Genomic DNA, 19,945 nt, shown 5'->3' with positions numbered 1-19,945 from the left:
AAAAAAATACAAATCCTACACTTAGAGTTGAACAATATATTTTCATATAAAATAGAGCTGGCCTAAAAACATACTGTCCCTCCCAAATAGTTTTTAAGACTGGGTAAAAACTGCCTATAATATTTTTTAAGGATTTATAACAAACTTTATATAAATCCTTAAAAAATATTATAGGTGAGTTTCAGGACTGGTTCGGATATTTTTTAAAGATTCCTCAGGGAAGTTGGCATGTTGGGGTATCGAGAGCATCCCAAAGTCCCCTAGTGCCTCCCTGCTGTACTTCCCCTGAGCCTCCATGTCCCAGTGCTAGCAGGTCAGCCTCACCTGTGAGATGAGGCGTTTTACGTCAGTAACTAAAAACTCATGAATAGTTTCCAAGACCGTACCATGTCAAATCATATTTCACCACATAGTAAAGAGCATACACAGTGACTTCTAATGAAGTAAGCATTCCATTTATCTTATTATAAAATCTTCTAGGACTATTTCCATAGGTTTTGGTTGTTGGAAAATGCATTTTAGTCTGACTTTAGAATTCATCATTATTTATTTAATCAGAGGCAATAGTCAAGGGTTTATATGCATTTCTAAGTATTTTTCTGACTTATTATCAGTACCAAATACTGACTGATGTTTATACCATAAAATCTGATTATACTATTAAAGTATAGTATAAGTTGTGAGTGTATAACATTTTATAAGTATGAGTACACAATAAACAGCCTGAACTTCCCTCTATTCATGTGCACTAATCATTATGAGTATATCACATTTTACTCAAATGAAACAATGTGTAGACTATGAATCAAAACATATTTTTGCATTGACACATTATAATTTAAAAAATACTTTATGTCCATTTTGATTACACTTAAATTGCCCTTACATGTAACTTAACTTTATTAGCCTCATTTTACTAGTTAATAATCAGTAAGCAAACACTTCAGTGAATCTTTCCAGCTACCAAATGTTGAAACATAATTTATGTACTGGGCATTTTAAATAAGTTATTTCCTCTAGAATCTCCTGCGGTAGTCACCATGACCTCATCTCTGTACTGCATCCTGTGCTCCATTTTTTTTTTTTTTTTTTTTTGATACCACTCTCTGTGATTCCCAAGGTCCCTGGAAGACTTAGACTCAACCTTCTCTCTTTGCTGGAGATATCCTGTAGCCTCGTGAAAACTGGGGCCCTGGCTTGAACCAAAACCTTTTTTTTTTTTTTTTTTTTTTTTTTTTTTTTTTTTTTTGCATTCACTCACCACAGCTGAAACTGGTTAACATTCAAAAAGCAAAACCAACAACAAACTTTACATAAATCCTTAAAAAATATTATAGGCAAAGCCAAGAGCATGTAAGTAGCCAAAATTTCAAAGCACTAGTGTCAGATGCAACTGTGTTTCAGCTCTGTGGGTCCATAACATTTTCACTGGCATCTCATCAGCCTTCTTGTTTATCTGTAGCTGTTGTCACCTTCCCTATATTTCCAGTGAACACCTTACCTTACAATTACCTTACAAGGCCAACCTCTGAATGCTGGTGCCTTCCAAGTCACTTCCCTGTCTGGTGAATGTTGAGCTGAGCTCTGGATCCCCCTTGAGCTCAAGACCCTCCAATTGCACATGTTGAGAACGTTTCATGATAGCCCTTTGAACATTCCCATACTGCCAGGAAAATGACTTCGTGAAAAGATTATATGTAAAAAATGCCTATATAATAACTAAAAATGCATTTATGCATTCTTTCACAACCATTTATGAATGTGAATACCTATAGGTATATTTAAATGTGGCTAAACAACAGCCTCCCTAAAGGATCATTATAAGGCTCTATAAAGGTTAAACAAAATAGTGCATGTTCAGCGAATGAGTATGTGAATGACTGGAAAAAGTTCCATAAACTATAGTTTGCTTCCTCTCAGCCCCTTTTACCCTATGTAAGGTTTGTGTTTTGAAAATGTATTTGCAGGACGATAAGACAAAGTTGAGGTTAGAAGAGATGGGTTTTGCGGAACCAGGGAAACAGGATGGTGCAAATTGGCCCTTAGCATCACAAAGAGGGAGGGTATCCATCATGTCCTCCAGGATATTTAAGGAGGTGGAATGGTTTGGAGCCTGGTGGAACATGGAAGGTGATGTGGACGAGGCACAGGGAGCCTTCTATGATGATTCCCAGTTTTCTCATTTGGGAAACTCAGCACATTTATTTTGAGCAGTAACTCCAGCTCTGGCCTGCAGTATGTTGTAATATCCTAGGGTGTTTCTAATTATCTTGCAGTGTGTGCAGAATTCTAAAGTGATTCCAAAATAAAATTAATGCTAATCTACTCCAGGTCTCTATGTCTTAGTTAAAGGAATCCAGACCACCCAGTCACCCAGACTCAATGGCTAACATTTGTCTTTGGCTCATTCTCCTGTTTCATTCCACACACCAGTGATTCATTTAGGCCAGATTCATTTCCACTATAAAAATATTTCTTCCATGTCTTGTATCTTTGCTCTCTGACCATAACTGTTGAATTGTAGACATTATTGCTTCTTACTAAAATAGTGAGGCCTTCCCTGAACCATGTTTAATATGACTTCTCCTCCTTGAGGATTCCTTTCCTCATTCCTTACTTTACTTTTCTACATAGGATGTTTCAACTTTTAATATGTAATATTAATTAATGTGTAATAAATTACTGTGCAATATACCATATGGAACATTTTTGGTTTTGCTTTGCTATCAATCCCACTAGAATGTAAGCTCTCTGTGAAGTCTTTTTCTTTGTTTTGTTCACAGCTTATCCCCAATAACTAGAACAAGGTCTGGTACAGAGGAAGTTCTGAATAAATATATAATGAATGAATTAATACAGGAAAGAATGATTAAAGAATTTTTTATTTACTTCCCGGAGTTCTTTTAAGGATTAAGTGAAATCCCACATGTAAGAAGTGAAGCCTAGTGCAGACAAGACACTGAATACCACAGTGTTCACGTTTGATGACTATATTCAAACCCTTTACACACTTGAGATTTGGCTCAGACAAGATCCAGTTTCCCCAGGAAGTTTCCCTGTTTGGCTGATTTTTTCCATTTTTTCCTGAATTTCAACCACTCTTTCAGTCTGTCCTCTTATAATTTAATAAGGAATTATGTGCTGTGTTAATTGTATTACTGTTATGGGCATTTTGTTTCAGGTTAGAGAGAATCACCGTAATTAGCAAAATACAAGACAAATACTAGTTGAACAATATTTGTAGATTGATATGATATTTATGACAGCATCAGGCAGAATAGCTCAAGTTTATTGAGCCACAAAAATAGTTTGTCATGTTATCATATACAACAATAATAGTTATTGTGCTCTTTACTACATTAATGCAATTAACCCTCAGGACAGCTCAGTGAAATGTTTTTATTGTCTTCATTTTGCAGGCTTAAAAAATTGAAGCCTGATTATATAAAGTAACTTTCCCATGTTTACAAAATTAGTAACTGAGAGATCCAGTATTATGATCCAGACCAGTTTGACCCCAAAGCCCATGCACTTAACCCCCCATGCAATAATGATGTTTCATTTGCCACAAAGAGTGAAAATGAATAAGAATGGATCAGATTAAGTTATCATCACGACAGGAAAAAGAAAAAATATATGTAGTGATGATTTACTCATATCATCTTGGTAGGAGAGAATAGAATTACAAGAATTATGCACGCGGAAATCACTAAAGTAAAACCAGAACATCTGAAAGCAAAGTAATGTTAAATTATATAAGCACATCAGAAAATTTGAGAATTTCTGTCCTAGATGCTTGCTTATTCATTAATCTGATCCCTCACTGTGACAGTGGGAACACAGCAGTGAGCAAAAAAGAGCATCTTTGCATTTGTGGAACTTGGAAGAGACACATCAATCAAAGTATTACTTTAAATGATGTTTAGTTTCATACTAAGTGCTCTGATAAAAATAATCACAGCTCCATGTGAGCAAAAAGCAAACAAACAAAAACAAAATAAACCATCCCAGCTAGGAGTTCAAGGAAGGCATCCACGTGGAAGTGAAGCTGAGATGAGATATCTTGGCTGAGTTAGATATGGCATCCAAAGACAGTGGAGGTGAGGAGTATCCAAACAGCAGGAAGTGAAAGGTAACAGAAAGTGTTTTGAAAACGGAGAAGGAAGGCTGCAAAAGTGGGGCTGGGCCAGAGTTTACACATTAAGAAAAACGGAAAGCCAAGCAATGAATGGCTTTAAGGGGGTAACATAATCCAGTTTGCATTTGGAAAGATCATTCTCACATTATGGTGGAAATAGAGGGGCCAAGATTAGATTTAGAGAGATAGTTTAGAAAGCTGTGTAGGAATCCAGGCAACAGGTGGTGGTTGCTTCGTTTTTGGAGTTGGTGGAGGAGATAAAATGAAGCAAATATAAGAAATCAAGATATTTAGGTATCAAGATATTTAGAAAGTAACATTGAGCAGATTCAGTAACTGGTCAAGTATAAGAAGTGTAAAGGATTAATTCAAGTTTTTAGCCTTGTGAATCTGCATTGGGGTGGAGGTGGGTGTTGGGGGGGTGGGGTGGCATGTTGCCTTTCCTTGAAAGTGTCCAGAGAAAAGATCAAGTTTGGAGTGGGTGCTGGAGAGGGCAGATCTTGAGTTTAGTTTTGAGTAGTTGTTGAATTGTCATACCTTTGCCAGCCAAAGAAATGACGTTAACTTAGTGATCTATTGCAACCTCTTCGCTTTCTAATTGATAAAACTGAGACGCAGAGAACTGAGAATGTTAGACTCAGGCATGCCCAGGATCAAAAACCAGGTCCCTCACTTTTTCTTATCACCATTTTTACAGACAAGACATCTGTTCCATATTGTAAATGTTAGCAGACAAGACTTATTAAATATTGGAATATAACTCTACAGAGGATTAGGTAATTTCTTTCCTAATAATTAAAATACTAAGAGTAAGAAGAATAATCATCGTTGTAATTGTTGGCTAAAATTCTTGATTATATCCTTTGTATTTTAGAGTAGTGGTCAGCCAGCCAACTGCGGCCCACAGACCAAATTCGATCTGCTACCTATCTTTGTAAATAAAGTTATATTTGAATAATGACACTCTCATTTGTTTATAAACTGTCCATGGCTATTTTTGCACCAAAAAGGGGGAGTTGAATAGTTGCTGCAAAGGTTGTAAGGCTGCAAAGCCAAAAATATTTACTGTCTTCCTTTTACAGACAAAATTTGCTTACCTTATCTCTAGAGCAATCAGTATCAGACATTTGTGGGGTCATGAAGCTGGTAACACCATGAGGTAGTAGCTTTATCAAGTACCCATCTCCAAGCCCTTACTGTCCCCTTACTTTAAAGATCTTTAAAATGGCAACTGCAAAGTTGAGGTATCAAATTATCAGGCTTTGATCTATGTTTCTAATCTGTAGTTCTTCTGGGAAGTGGAAGGATAAGAAATCTGTAACAATTTGCAAAGAAGTATTTTTCTGACATAAAATCTCAGTAGGTGTTATTATTTTGTAGATTTGTAAATTTTATTTAAAAACTGGAAAGCAACAAAGATCTAATTGATCTAATTGGCCTTTGAAGATATTCAGTAATGAACTCTACTAAAGAAAAGGCTTTTCATTGTAGCATTTGTGAAAATATGAAATGTAAACGTATATATTAAGTGCTTACTTTACAAAATGAATGTTAAGTTATAGCTGCAAATGAGGCCTGTATTTTGATTTGTAATAGAATATGAAACAAAATAAAACTCAAGAATACCTTTACCAAGAATACCTTGTTTATTGTGTAAGCAAACAGTAGCAAATAATCTTCCTGGTATGTTTAATTCATTATTTCTTAAATATGATTCACCTGCATTAGAAGCTTCTCGAATGCATTTTTGAAGTGCCAACTCCTAGGCCCCATTCTTCATTTACTAAATCAGAATCTTTAGGGGAGGGTTTAGGAATATGCATTTTTAACAATGCCAAAATGTATTTTTATGCACATTAAGGATGAGAACCTCTGGTTTAGTTCAAATTCTGTCACCTGTGAGATATAATCCATTGAAACAAGGGTCAATTTTCTTTATGTAGAGGGTTTTCTATTTCAGTGGTAGCCCCAGTAAGCTATTTTTGGAATGCCAAGTATATATAGGACACAATAATAGACGATAAACTAGGTTAATTAAGGGATGCTGCTAAATTAGAGAGTGCCAGTTGTAGAAGGTTTATTATGAATATAGTGATACTGAAGCAATGAAAAACAATTAGCATTTAAATTCAGTTGTAGATTAGCCATATTAGGAAAAGGTTAGCTTGCTATGAATTTTTATAAGGTTATGGTGTTATGATTGATTTGAGCATTGACTATAATGTAATGAAAATTTTCAAATATTAAAATTGTCATAATTAAGTGAGCTACATATTAACTGATGAGTTTTCTTAAACATATCTGCATTGGAGTAGCTACTAACATTTATACAATAAACTTTACAATAAATGTATACAATAAATGTATACAATAAATCTGGATATAAATTCATATACATGTAATATTTAAGTAATTTTAATACTTTCTTACATGTTTAGATTTATTAAGCTCCTCAAAAGGGTGAAAGTCACAGTGAGCACAGTTTGCTTTAACTGTAATTGTTTTCTGAAATTTTAGGTTGTGTGCGTGGTAAATAATTTCAAAGGAAGACAAGCAGAAAATGAGCATATACACATGGATAATCTGGCACAGATGCCAATGATCAGCATTCCTCGAGTAGAAAGTCCTTTGGAAAAGGTAACATCTGTACAGGTGATTCACAATTTAAATTCTAAATTATAATAACTAGAGCAAATGAATCATTATTCCTGTATGTATATCTGGAGCATGTCCACACAGTTTATGTTGATTTACTTAGTGTAATGTGATATTTAGCAAGAATTTAGCCACTAAAGAGATAATCATAGAAAAATATATATCACATTTAAAAAATCTGTTTGTAGGCCAGTCACAATGACTCGCACCTGGCCTGTAATCAATCCCAGCTTTTTGGGAGGCCAAGGCGGGCAGATCACTTGAGACCAGGAGTTCAAGACCAGCCTGGCCAACATGGAGAAACCTCATCTCTACCAAAAAAAATACAAAAATTAGCTGGGCGTGGTGGCATGCACCTGTAATCCCAGCTACTTGGGAGGCTGAGGCACCAGAATCACTTGAACCCGGAGGCAAAGGTTGCAATGAGCCAAGATCATGCCACTGCAGTCCAGCTTAGGCAACAGAGTGAGACTCCGTATCAAAAAATCAAATATCTGTTTGTCTTCCTCATGCTAAAAGCTGAGGAGTACCTGTGTGTGAAATCCATTTACTACTTTGCTGTAGTTTCTAAATAAGGAACATTGTGTACTGACCTCACACAGAGGAAAAATAAGATAGTTCTACTTGTGGATATATGCATTTTTTACAAAATATATTTCACGTCTTCCATGCTCCATTTATATGAGAAAGTGCTCAGCACAATGCCTGGCACACATTCACGGTTCAATAAATATTTGTTGAATCTCAGTGCACAAAGGTCTGTCATCAGGAAAACACCAGTCGTGCTCTCCTAATCAGGGAGATTCTGAGACTCTGTTGAGCTGAATGCAGCCAGAGGGTAGCACTTGGACTGGTAGGCCAAGGCCTCATTGGGCATGGCAGTGAGCACAGAAACCAGGTAAATACTTTCCTTGAGACTTTTGTGAACCACATAGGATAATATTTCCTAAATGTTGGTGCAGTTACGTGCATTTGTAACTAGTTAAATGGTTGCTCTGAGGGCTACTAGTAGCTTCTCTTCAGTCCTGTTCAGTTCCACATTTGGTCAATATCTTAGCTGAAGAGTCAGTTACACACTAATCAGGTGTTCAGATTGTGTAAATCTGTGAGAGATAATTAACATATTCAATGAAAGAATAAAAATTCTTCAGTCACTGCAATAAGATACAATTCATAATTAACGAGAAATAAAGGAAACATTTTGTATTTGGATTTTTTTAAAACTTCACGTATAAAGTAGGGTACATCCAGGTTAATTGCACAAATGAAAAAGGCCTGGGGGTGTAATAGGCACCGAATCAACATGTGTCAACAGCATGATAAGGCTGCCAAAAGAGTTAAATGATCTTAAGGCCCACTTGGGGAAAATGATACCCTGAATGAGGGGATTGATGGTGTGCATTGCTAGGCTCTGGTCAGATCAACTTTGAATATTGTGTACTGATCTTGACAACACAGTTTTAAAGTGGACATTGATAAAATAGTTGACACTCAATAAATATTTGTTAAATGAGTGAATTAATGTCTTTAGGATGTACTCAACATCATGGTTTATGAGAGACTGTTGCAGGAACAAAAACATGCTTAAAGAAAACTCATGAAAGAAGCAATAGCTTCCCATAAGAATCCGAAGGGCTCTTGTATGACAGAGGGATGAGATTTGTTCTGGAGGGTGTCTGAGATAACAGTTAGGACAAAACAAAGAAAAGTGAGTGTAAGAAGATAAATAATGGCTAGAAAGAAGAAAAAACTCTGAAAATGAAATGGCTGCCTTAAGAGAGATAAAATTTCCTTTTACTATAGGAATTCCAGAATAGCTAAATAATTACTTGCCCATGATACTTGGGAGAGAATTCAAGCATTCAGGTAAGGATAGAAGTACTTAATAATAATAATATACTAACACTAATAATGACTACCATTTAATGATCATCAGTATGTGTCAAGTCCTGTGCTGATGGTTTATATAAATTCCACAAACTACTTCTGTGCTCTACGAATACAATTTCAGTCCTCACAGCAATTTTTAAACATGGTCCTCGTTATAATGGTAAGAACTGCTAATACTCAGTATTTTGTCTTCCCTTCTTCCTTTAAGTAATTGAATTCCCTAATTTTAGCTATATTCATGACTGCCCAGCTACAATCTATATTTCCCAGCTTCCCTTGCAGTTAGGTGTAACCATGAAACCAAGTTTAGACAAATGGAATGTCAGCAGAAGGGATAAGTTCAACCTCTGATTTATCTCTTTGAAGACCCTTGCCCTGGACATTCTCTACCCCTTCTCACCAAATGAAAAAGGTAATGACTGGAGCAACCTTGGAAATCACTTTGTAAGATGACCAATCTATCCTGTAGTCTGGGTCCCTGGATGAGCTTATGGAGCAGATTTCACCCAGCCTAGATGGTTCTGAGAAAGAAGTAAACTACTGTCTCTCTAAGCCGTTGAATTGTTCTAATTTCTTTTCTATAGTGACTTAGCTGATATCCTATTGTAATGCATATTCCCGTTTTTACAGTTAAGAAAACTGAACTTCCAAATGGTTAAGTAATTTGCAAAAGTCCAGATCATTGATAAGCAGCTGAGAAAAATTATACAATGTAATGTTTTGAGACACATACCTATGTAAGAAAATATGTTTAAAAACTGAATAATCTGTACAAAATTAGATCTTGTTTAACTTACTAAATAAAGTTTAAAAATAGTAGAATTTAGCCCAGGGATAGTGGTTCATGCTTGTAATCCCAGCGCTTTGGGAGGGTAAGGTGGAAGGAAGGATCGCTTGAGGTCAGGATTTCGAGACCACCCTGGGCTGTAACAATAGTGAGACTCCATTTCTACAAAAAATAAAAAATAAAAATTAGCCAGGTGTGGTGGCATGTGCCTGTAGTACTAGAGACTCAGGAGGCTGAGATAGGAGGATTGCTTGAGCCCAGGAGTTCAAGGCTGCAGTGCGCTATGATCACACCACTGTACTCCAGCCAGGGCAACAGATGGAGACCCCATCTATGACCCCATCTCTAAAAAAAAAAGGGTTGTGAAACATAGGAAGAGATCTTAGACATACTTTGAATAATATGGTCAGGGCAACTATTACAACCTTTTCATTTTGTATACCTCTGAAATTGTCTTCAATAATAATCACTGCCGTCTACTTTTTAACATTTATTTGCATGAGTGTTTTTTGGTAGCTTTCTAGCATTGCCAAATATTCATATATATCATTACATCAATGTATCTATTAAATTATTTAAAAGGTTCTTGTTGATGTTATGCTAGTTCATTTTTATTTATAGTGAGCTTTGAAATATTAGATAGTAAAAGCAAAAATATTCTATTCATCTATAAATTGTTAGGGATAAGTATTCATTAATATATGTATTCATGTACATATTAGGTTAAGTGGCATGTTTCTTTTATTAATTTTTTGGTTCATAACAAATTTATGTGCTCTGTTTTCACTCCAGTAGCTAGGAAATAAAAATGGTTTGAATCTGATTTGGTTCCCCCCTTACTCACTATAGTGCATTGGCACCACACCCTGCTGAGCTCCAGCTTTACTCTCCCATCTTTTTATTCCTGTTCCCAGGCAGAATGCTGTCTGCACAGTGCAGGTTCTGCCCCCTGCGCTCACACAGAGCATGGGATGATCACAAGGCCAGGTGCTGAGAATACATCTCAGGCTTGCCTTTGTAACTGCGCTGCTGAGAGGACATGTATTTGTGTTCATCAGGCAGAAAGGGAGGAGGGCTACCACTTAAGGGAAGCCTACAATAGCTTTCTCTTTTTGTGTGTGATAAGGAGCATTTGGGATAAATACACAGCAGGTCTTCGAATTACATCGTTTCATTCAATATCATTTCTTTCTAACACCGATGAGAAAAAAAAAACAACAACACTCTCTGGCTAGGGCTGCTGTCTGTGTGGAGTTTGCACGTTCTCCCCATATCTGCATGGCTTTTCTACCCTGTTTTCCTCCCACCTCCCAAAGATGTACCTATTAGGTGAAGTGGCATGTTTAAACGGTCCCAGTGTGGGTGAGTGTGATGTGCGTGTGTTAGTGCATCTGCTGTGGGATGGCATCCTGTCCAGGGCTGGTTACTGCCTTGTGCCCTGAGTGGCTATGCTAGGCTCTGGCCACCTGCTACCCTGAACTGAAATAATTGGGCAGATAATTATCATGCTTGTTTTTATTAATCTTTCTTAAATATATGTATAATCACATTTATTCTAATGTTTTATACTAGAAGCATTTTGGTCTTTATTTAGAAGTTCGGTGATGTCTTTGTGACCAGAAATATGCCATAGAAACTTAATTCCTGTTTATATCAATTAGCCTATGGTCAAATTGGTTTCATTATACTTCATTCCACTTAAACTTCATTTCCAAGAGCCTGTCAACATCACTAAGTGAACACTCACCTTATTGGATTCATCATGGCTCATACTGGTAAACAAGTCAACGCAAAATTCTTCCCAGTACTTTGATCTTAATAATTGATAGTTGGAGAGTGACATTAGACCTTAAAGCTGGCCCTCTGAAAAAAGCAAGGGAGCCTGGTGTGAAAGTTAGGTCTGCAAGTATGACCAAGAGTTAGCATTATTACGCCAAGCTGTCATTTTCTGGTTGTCACTTTTGTATGGAGAAGGCAAAGGGTTTCGTTTAGAAGTTATGTACTTATATAACCTTTTATGTTCAAAGTACATGTTTGATAAACTATAAGCTGCAGTGTAATTATAGTATAGCATACAAGCATTCTTTATTTTTACACCAGCAATTTATCCCTTAATTATAGGAGTTTTTCATATAGTTAATTACCATAGTTTATGAGGAAAAGTCCTGATTTTTCTGAAAGACAAGTATATCTGAACATTCATTACATTTGGTTTGTGAAAAGAATTAATCATCTGTGGAAACTGGCCCATTGTATCCCAACATCCACTAAATATTCAGGTTACTAGTAACTTTTTTATGACTGTTTGTCATATTAAAATATATAAGCTAAAATAGACATGAGTAGTGAATTGTTAAATCAATGGGGTCCAGTACATCGTAGTGTAGTGCTTCTGCTCATAGGTTCTGGGGGCAAACTAGCTGAGGATTTTGGATAATTTTGGCCTTAGGCAACTCACTTAAATGCTTAGTGATTCGGTTTTCTCTTTCATAAATTGATCATCATATGAGTTCAATAAGTTAATGGTAAAGCACTTATACTGTGTCTGGTACCAGTGAAACCCTTAATAATCATAACTATAATTATTATTATTATTTAACAGCTAAGATGGATGAGGTAAATCAAAACATGGAAAGTTTTCCAATATATATCGGAAAGTTTTTTTAAAAAGACTTTATATGTGTATTAAATGTATATATAATAAAATAAATTATGCGAAATACCATCTATTTATCTTTAGTAGTATAGAAAGGAACATGTGGATGAGAGAAACAGAGAAAGAAAAGAATAAAGAAAAGAAAGAAGGGAAGGGAAGGGAGGGGAGGGGAAGGGAAGGGAGGGGAGGGGAGGGGAGGGGAGGGGAGGGGGAAACAGACACCAGTCAGAGCAATGCTTAAACTTAAGGAGGCAACTGAGGTTAGTGGACCATGACCTTATCCACATTCCTGACCCTTCCTTCCTTCCTCCCGCCCTCCCTCCCTTCCTTCCTTCCTTCTTTCCTTCCTTCCTTCTTGCCTACTTTTCCTACTGTACTATTCGTGAATAATTTTATGACTGAAAATCATTATCTTTTTAAAAATTATTCAATTATTTAAGCTGCTCTCTAAGGAGGTTCCAGTGCTTCCTCATTGGACTGACTGCTGATATGTTCAGATTGACAAAAGGCCCTCAGAAAAACACCCCCAGGGTAATTTAAAACCCTGTACTTCCTTAGGGCTCACACCACCTTTCTGAAAGTGTTTGATTTATTTTTCTCTGCCAAATTGTGCATGGAAATCTTGGCGGTAGCTCTCCCACCTTCATGCCCAGGGTTCAGCTTTCTGTGGCATCTGCAGCCATCCCCATTTTACGTACCATTAGCCCTGGGGCCCTTCATGTGAGCTGTGTGCAGGTGCTTGTCATTTACAGATCCACAAACCCCCCATCTACCCAAGGACCCAGGGAGCCAAATCTCCTCATGGGTCACACCACCCCTTTCTCTCAAATTCATGCTTTTCTGGCTCGAGTCTTCAATGGCCCACATATCTCAAAAAAAAAAAGCATCGGTGTTGCTGGCTTCAGGATATCTCCGGACACAAGGACTCTATTAATTATCCTTAGGAGTCCAAGAAACAAATTTCTGACTCTAGGAAATAGAGATGGAGATGTTTACATTTTATTACATTTACACTCCTATATTATCAAAAATAATGTAGGAATTAATATCTTAATAGCTGTGTCACCAAGAGTGAAGAGTAAAGTAAAATTTTTTTTTGGCATTTTGACTAGATCTGGTGTAACTAAATCCAGCTTTAGGAAATCCCACAAAGGACAATTCCATTTTTCCTTTGCTGTTAAAGAACTACAATGCTGTGTGTGTAGCTAAAATTCTATGCAGCCTCACTAATGTCCCAAAATTCCAGAGGGAGAATGACAGCTAGGAGCAATCTCTAACAGAATAAGGAGTCCGTTTCATTTCCAGAACATCTCAACGCCTTGGATCAACACCATTTTGAGACAGAGTTAGCAAATAAGCAAATACCGAAAGAAAGCTCTCAGACAAGAGGCTGTCCTTGGATAGGCTTCTCACTATTAGGGGTTCATGCCAGATGAAGGAAACCTTTTGTGAACTGGATGGGTACCCCACACCTGGATGGGGAGTTACCTTTATTCAAAACCAAAAGCTGCCTCCAAGGATTACACATACTCCTGGAATAGAAGTTAGACTGAACTAATCAGTAGTCTTCCTGGTTTCAACAAACATAATGAAAAATTATATAGAAACAAAGTGACCTTCCTGAAAATGCTCACGGTCTTAGCTTCTCACAATCCATTCAGACTGATGGTAGAAAACTACATCCTCCAGCTCTTCTGCTCAGGATCTAAGTGGAGGATTCCCTAGCAATTCATGGTTATCATTAAGAGATAACTGATGAATCTTTTCCCATTCAATTTAGGAAAATGAACTGAGCTAAATCTGTCCTATTTCAAGCATGAATAATCAGGACAAGAACTTAAATCCTTTTAAAAAACACAGAATAGAGAGAAAGAGATATTTTAATAGAGCATTAAAAAAAGAAAAAGATTGTAAGAAATTTGGTTGGGCGCAGTGGCTCACACCTGTAATCCCAGCACTTTGGGAGGCCAAGGCGGGTGGATCACCTGAGGTCAAAAGTTCGAGGGCCAACATGACAAAACGCCGCCTCTACTAAAAATACAAAAATTAGCTGGGCATGGTGGCACGTGCCTGTAGTCCCAGCTACTTGGGAAGCTGAGGCAGGAGAATCGCTTGAACCCGGGGGGCAGAGGTTGCAGCAGGCCAAGATCGTGGCACTGCACTCCAGCCTGGACAACAGAGTGAGACTTCATCAGAAAAAAAAGAAAAAAGATTACAATAAATATAATTAAATGTATTATAGATAGCATCTTCTTTCCACAGACAAGGAAATTAAAGAAAACATGTGAAATGAATGTCAGATGAAAGATAGCTGACACCTCAGAAATGTAATATAAGAAAACAAATGATGCCATGGTGGGATGAAAACTATACTAGAAACCATAAAGAACAAAGTCCACGCTGGAAAAAGTTGTCGGTTATATTACTGACAGGTTTTATAATTTAAAAAAATGAGAATTAAATTGATACCTGAGAAAAGATGATAGATATGGAGGACACACCACAGAATCCTAACATACGAATCATCGTATCTGAAGAAGATGACAAATGGGGCAATAGCAATATTCAGAAATATACTTTAAAGGAACTTTTCTTCCAAATAAATACTTGAATCTTTAAGCTGGAAGGGTTAAACAGATACAAAACAATTATGGAAATATATATATTGGAATTAGATGTTTCTCAGTGAAATTTTGGAATTTCAGTACTGGAGAAAGGACCCTATAAATTCTGTGATAGGTAGTAGTATTGTTCCCAGTTGTTAGCTATTTCCTTCCTTAGGCAGAGTGTTCTTCCCTACTCCAGTTACTTTGGACTTGGTCAATAACATGTGAATAGACCTGATATAAACTTCATTAATCAGAAACATGTAGAGCTATCATGAGTTTCTGCCAGTATTCTTGCTTCTGCCTTCTTGCAGGAAAAGATCATTTTCCAGACAAGTACTGCTGCCTCAGCCTGGGCTGTAAAATGGAAAGACAGGAGAAGCCAGCCTGCCCCCAACCTGTGGCCTAGAGCAGATTCATAGAACCTGGCCAACAACATGTAGTATGAGGATGAAATAAATATTATTGTTGGAAGCCACTGAGCCTTTGGGGTTGTTACACAGTGTATATATACATATATATGTGCATATATAGTACTAGGTAATACTATATACCCAGTATATACATACACACACACTGTGTATATACACACACTGTATATATACTAGGTATATAGCATTACCTAGTGAAAACTAATACAACCACAACGACAGAAAGAATTGTTTACCTACCCAAGGCTGTTAGCATGCTGGTCTCAGACTTGTGTCTGCATAACATTGGATGCAAGATCTATCCTACTCTAATGTAGATGGAGTAATGTCTTCAGAATTTTTAAGGAATTAGTTTGTGACATAATCCTATTTCCACCCAAAAAGTCATTTAAGTATTAAAATAACCATAAAATATCAGCTATGCAAGAATTTAGGAATTACACTAATCACAAAAAGGTACAGAAAATGTTTAGCAATTAACTGAGTAATACACCAGTAACTAGAGATCAAATTAGGATATGAATGAATTGGCAGAAAGAATAGAAGCCATTTAAATATAAAACTTAATTAGATTTAACTGTGGTAAAATAAAGTAACAGAAACTGTAAAAAACTATAAAATTTAAGTAGAAGATATATCAGAAAGGAAAATTATCTAAGATGACAAAATGAGACAAATTCTAGATAATACCAGCAAAAATGTAAAAGTATAAGATTCTCCAGATTTCATAAAGGTGGAACTCATTATCACTGCTTCATTCTTGGCATTTCTAACTAGGAAAAATGTTCAAGCATTTTAAAAAATAAGTTACCAAGAGTAGTTTAAAATGATTTATAAAAGGCCAATTACAAAGTATAAAATATAAACAACACACATGTCAAAAAGTTGATGTCTGTAATATAGAAAACATCCTAATTGGTAAAGTTCATGAATAGGCAAATCATTAGAGAGTAAATACAATTAGGAAATAAATACACGGAAAAGTGTTCTGTGTGACCTTGGATGAATATTATGAAGGATCTTTTATGCAACATTAAGAAGTTGATTCTTATCCTGTAAGCAATTGGGTACCTTCCAAAAAGGACTTCCTTAAAGTCCTTCCATAAAGGGACTTTAAGGAAGTGAGTAGTTTAATTCCTAAATGGCTTGTTCAGAGAGAATAAGAGAGCAGCATGGAAGAACAAAAGAATCGGAAAGGCTATTGCAGCACTATTCACAATAGCAAAGAGTTGGAACCAACCCAAATGTCCAACAACGATAGACTGGATTAAGAAAATGTGGCACATATACACCATGGAATACTATGCAGCCATAAAAAATGATGAGTTCGTGTCCTTTGTAGGGACATGGATGAAACTGGAAAACATCATTCTCAGTAAACTATCGCAAGGACAAAAAACCAAACACCGCATGTTCTCACTCATAGGTGGGAATTGAACAATGAGAACTCATGGACACAGGAATGGGAACATCACGCTCTGGGGACTGTTGTGGGGTGGGGGGAGGGGGGAGGGACAGCATTAGGAGATACACCTAATGCTAAATGACGAGTTAATGGGTGCAGGAAATCAACATGGCACATGGATACATATGTAACAAACCTGCACATTGTGCACATGTACCCTAAAACCCTAAAGTATAAAAAAAAAAAAAAAAAAAAAAGAATCCAGTTGAATGCTGCAGATGATGCTTACTTAATCTTAGTAAAGCCCAGCACGTCACGCCATTTTGACTGATGAGATGTCATTTGGCAAAGTCTGCTGTTAGGTGCTGATTTAGAGGACTTATCTCACCTCATGATTTACAGTACAAAAGGGCTCCCAGCCAGAGTGTCACTAAGAAAACCATCCCTCTCCCTTACCCACAGTATATGCTGATCCTTCATCTATGGCCTTTCCCCGTTCTTTCTTCACGGTTTCCTCTCCTTTGTAACTAACGGATAAGGTGTGCATTGGCAGTCCTGCCAGATGATCCTCATAGGTCAGACTGCAGTCACCCCAACAGCAAAGCACTGAGCTCTGTAGTCCTTCTCTCTCTCCTGCCTGTGCTTATTCTCACCCCAAGGGCCAATGCTGGGTCTATGAGACTGGCATAGGTCAGCACGTGGAGATAATGTATGAATTATCCGTTTTAACTGATGCCATATAGAAAATATAGAGAAAAAGGCTTTATCTGGTAAAAGAACAAAAATATTTAAAAATAAATATAAGAATGAATAGGATTTGATAGAAAATGGGATATTTCCAATAGATCTAAGGGAAATTAATATCCATATAGTTTTATTAAGGCAGGTACAGCAGGCCACAATAACCACTCCTGGCTAATTTGAAAATGCTTTTTGAGGAAATGATTTTTTTCCGTCTAAACCCAGGCATTATTTTTTCTTAGGTTGGTGTGCTCCTAATCAGTTGAACCAAAGGGAATTCTCTCTTGCCAAAAAGAAAGGGAAAGTAATGATAGGAATAGTTTACAAGATTCAGTTTTATCCTTAGGATAAGGGGCTTTTCACCAACCTATACTACCGAATGAAGCTCATCATGTAAAAGCACACCCCTCTTAACAGACACATCAGCTGAATGAAAGTGATAAGAAGTGATGACAGCTCCAAAATCTAGAAATATTATAATGAATATGTACTATTACAGATGAAAATTACCATGTTTAATTCCCATGGCAACTGCAAAAAAAATTATATGGATAGGAATGTTCTGAAAGAGCTCACGGTGACCCAAGGAATTGAATTTTACATTGATTGACTATTTTGTAGATTTTATAAGATTACAGTGGTCATGGTAAAACAGGAACTGGAATGTAGTCAGAGTGATGGGTGGACAGAGAGCTTGGATTTTGCAGCTAGGTTTGAAGCCTGGTTCAGCTGCATAATAATGAAGTGGAGTTAGACAAATCGCTCCTCTCCTTATCTGAAGAACTGATACAGTGATGGTTTCCCTGTAGGATAATTGTTGGAATTAACACATCACAGATAAACTTCTTGGCACATAGTAGGTGCTTCACACGAGTTAGTTCCCTCCCGCAACAATCATTTCTTTAATGGGATTTTTTTTTAATTTCACACTAGGATACTCCCATACAAAGACTTCATGGATTTAAAAGTTTATACAGATTGTCTATTTCATACATTGCACATATGCAGGAAATACTGTAGTATAAAATGTTGCATATATTAGTGTCATAGCAATAGGAAAACAATCCTGTGGTTTCTTGCCAAGACAAATATGATTATACATTACTGTGTTCCCTGTGATAAATTCCTTTGAGGTTTCAGAATGCTGTGCGTAACGCTGGCAATCTATTTAAGATTCAGTTGATTTTCTATAATGCAAATCTTTGTTTTACAGAGCTGCTGAACTGTAATATAAATGTTATATAGGACCTTGTCAAAACAATCTTATTAGTGATTAGATATTGGAATAGTGAAACTAAATATGTTCATATTTAGGCATTTTTCTTAATCTAAGCTTTGAGCATTTATTAAAAATATTTGAAGTAAATCAATATTTACAAGCTATACTGTGTTCTCATTTGTAAAATTTAATTTTGTTTAAAAAAAGGAAATTGAAAGTAGAAGCTTAAAAATGTCCAACAGGCATCAACATTTTAGGTTGAAAATACTAGCACATTCTGTTATTATTTTGCCATATGTCATTTTCCTATTTGTACTCCAGTATACTCAGAATTATTTTTCCACACTATTTATGAATTATTACATACTACACGAAAAATAAAAGACAGCTTTCCCCCTCAGTTATCTAACAGGCCTTTTATAAAAGCATCTTTCATTAAATTACTTTGGAATATAGACTAGAAGCTTTCTCATCTGATTTATGTGAATAAATATAGAATTGATGACTGTATCTTTAAATTATATGATTCATTCAGTCATTAGTTAAGGAGAGAATAATCAGTGATAGATTTAAAAATCATTTCCAATGCACACATAATTAGTTACACATGGATGGGAACCTGATCCCAGCCATTCATCTCCCTCTTTTTTCAGGTCTATTTCCTTATTGGGGACCATCCTGGAGACACTATGGAGGGCCTTCAAAATCAATCAGAAGATTGCAGTTCTGTGAAAACATTTTGTTGAAAAAATATAAAATTTTATTTGACTAAAACTAGGTAAATAAGCAATGACTGAATTCACAGTTTTATGAAACAGTTTATTTTTCACAGTTTTGATTAAAGAAGCAATCCGTAAATAATTTGTATATATTTATGATCTGAAAATCTGAATAAGCAAAACAAAAAATGAATAGGAAGTATCTATGGGGTCATCACAACAATCACAGGAAACATTTTCTTAAAATAACCTTCGAGACCCAATGAACGTGTGTATGAGTTTGTATTGAATACAGAATTTCCCTGTATATTTTATTGCTTTTATTCACATAACAGTGCATCATAGATATGATTTCAGATCAACAAATATACCAGTCATATCAGGCATACTATTAAGAGCTAATCTTCAATTATAGCTTAATATGTGCTTGGAATTATGCAGAGAACTTCATATATGAAATATGTGAAGTCATTTGAGTGTGTCTTATTTCCATTTTACGGAGAAAGGGACATAGGTTAATACACCCAAGGTCATACAACTGGTCTGTGTTCTGAAACAAGAATATGAATCCTTACTTTCCATTTTCAAAGAAATATGTTCCATATTTGTCACTTCAGAGCTCCAAATCATAATCACTGTGCTGCATAATAACATTATATTATTAAAAGTTATAATCCATATAAATTCTCTAACCATTA

At 36.2% G+C, this 19,945-nt stretch overlaps 1 protein-coding gene across 2 annotated transcripts in view; it reads left to right on the top strand.

Moving 5' to 3' along the window:
• The window catches only part of PLPPR5 (phospholipid phosphatase related 5), a 112,089-nt gene that overhangs the window by 82,627 nt on the left and 9,517 nt on the right, over window positions 1-19,945 (top strand). The window contains exon 5 of one of the 2 annotated variants that reach the window (XM_063624345.1): window positions 6,656-6,775. In XM_063624345.1, coding sequence (XP_063480415.1) covers window positions 6,656-6,775 — 120 coding nt within the window. Of the gene's footprint in view, window positions 1-6,655; window positions 6,791-19,945 lie in introns of both variants that reach the window. The other variant, XM_063624344.1, reaches the window with a different exon arrangement.

This window comes from Symphalangus syndactylus, chromosome 12 (genome assembly GCF_028878055.3).
Source record: "Symphalangus syndactylus isolate Jambi chromosome 12, NHGRI_mSymSyn1-v2.1_pri, whole genome shotgun sequence".
Lineage (NCBI taxonomy): Eukaryota > Metazoa > Chordata > Mammalia > Primates > Hylobatidae > Symphalangus > Symphalangus syndactylus.
Note: the sequence above shows the minus strand (reverse complement) of the source record. Positions and strands in the feature narration are given on the sequence as shown.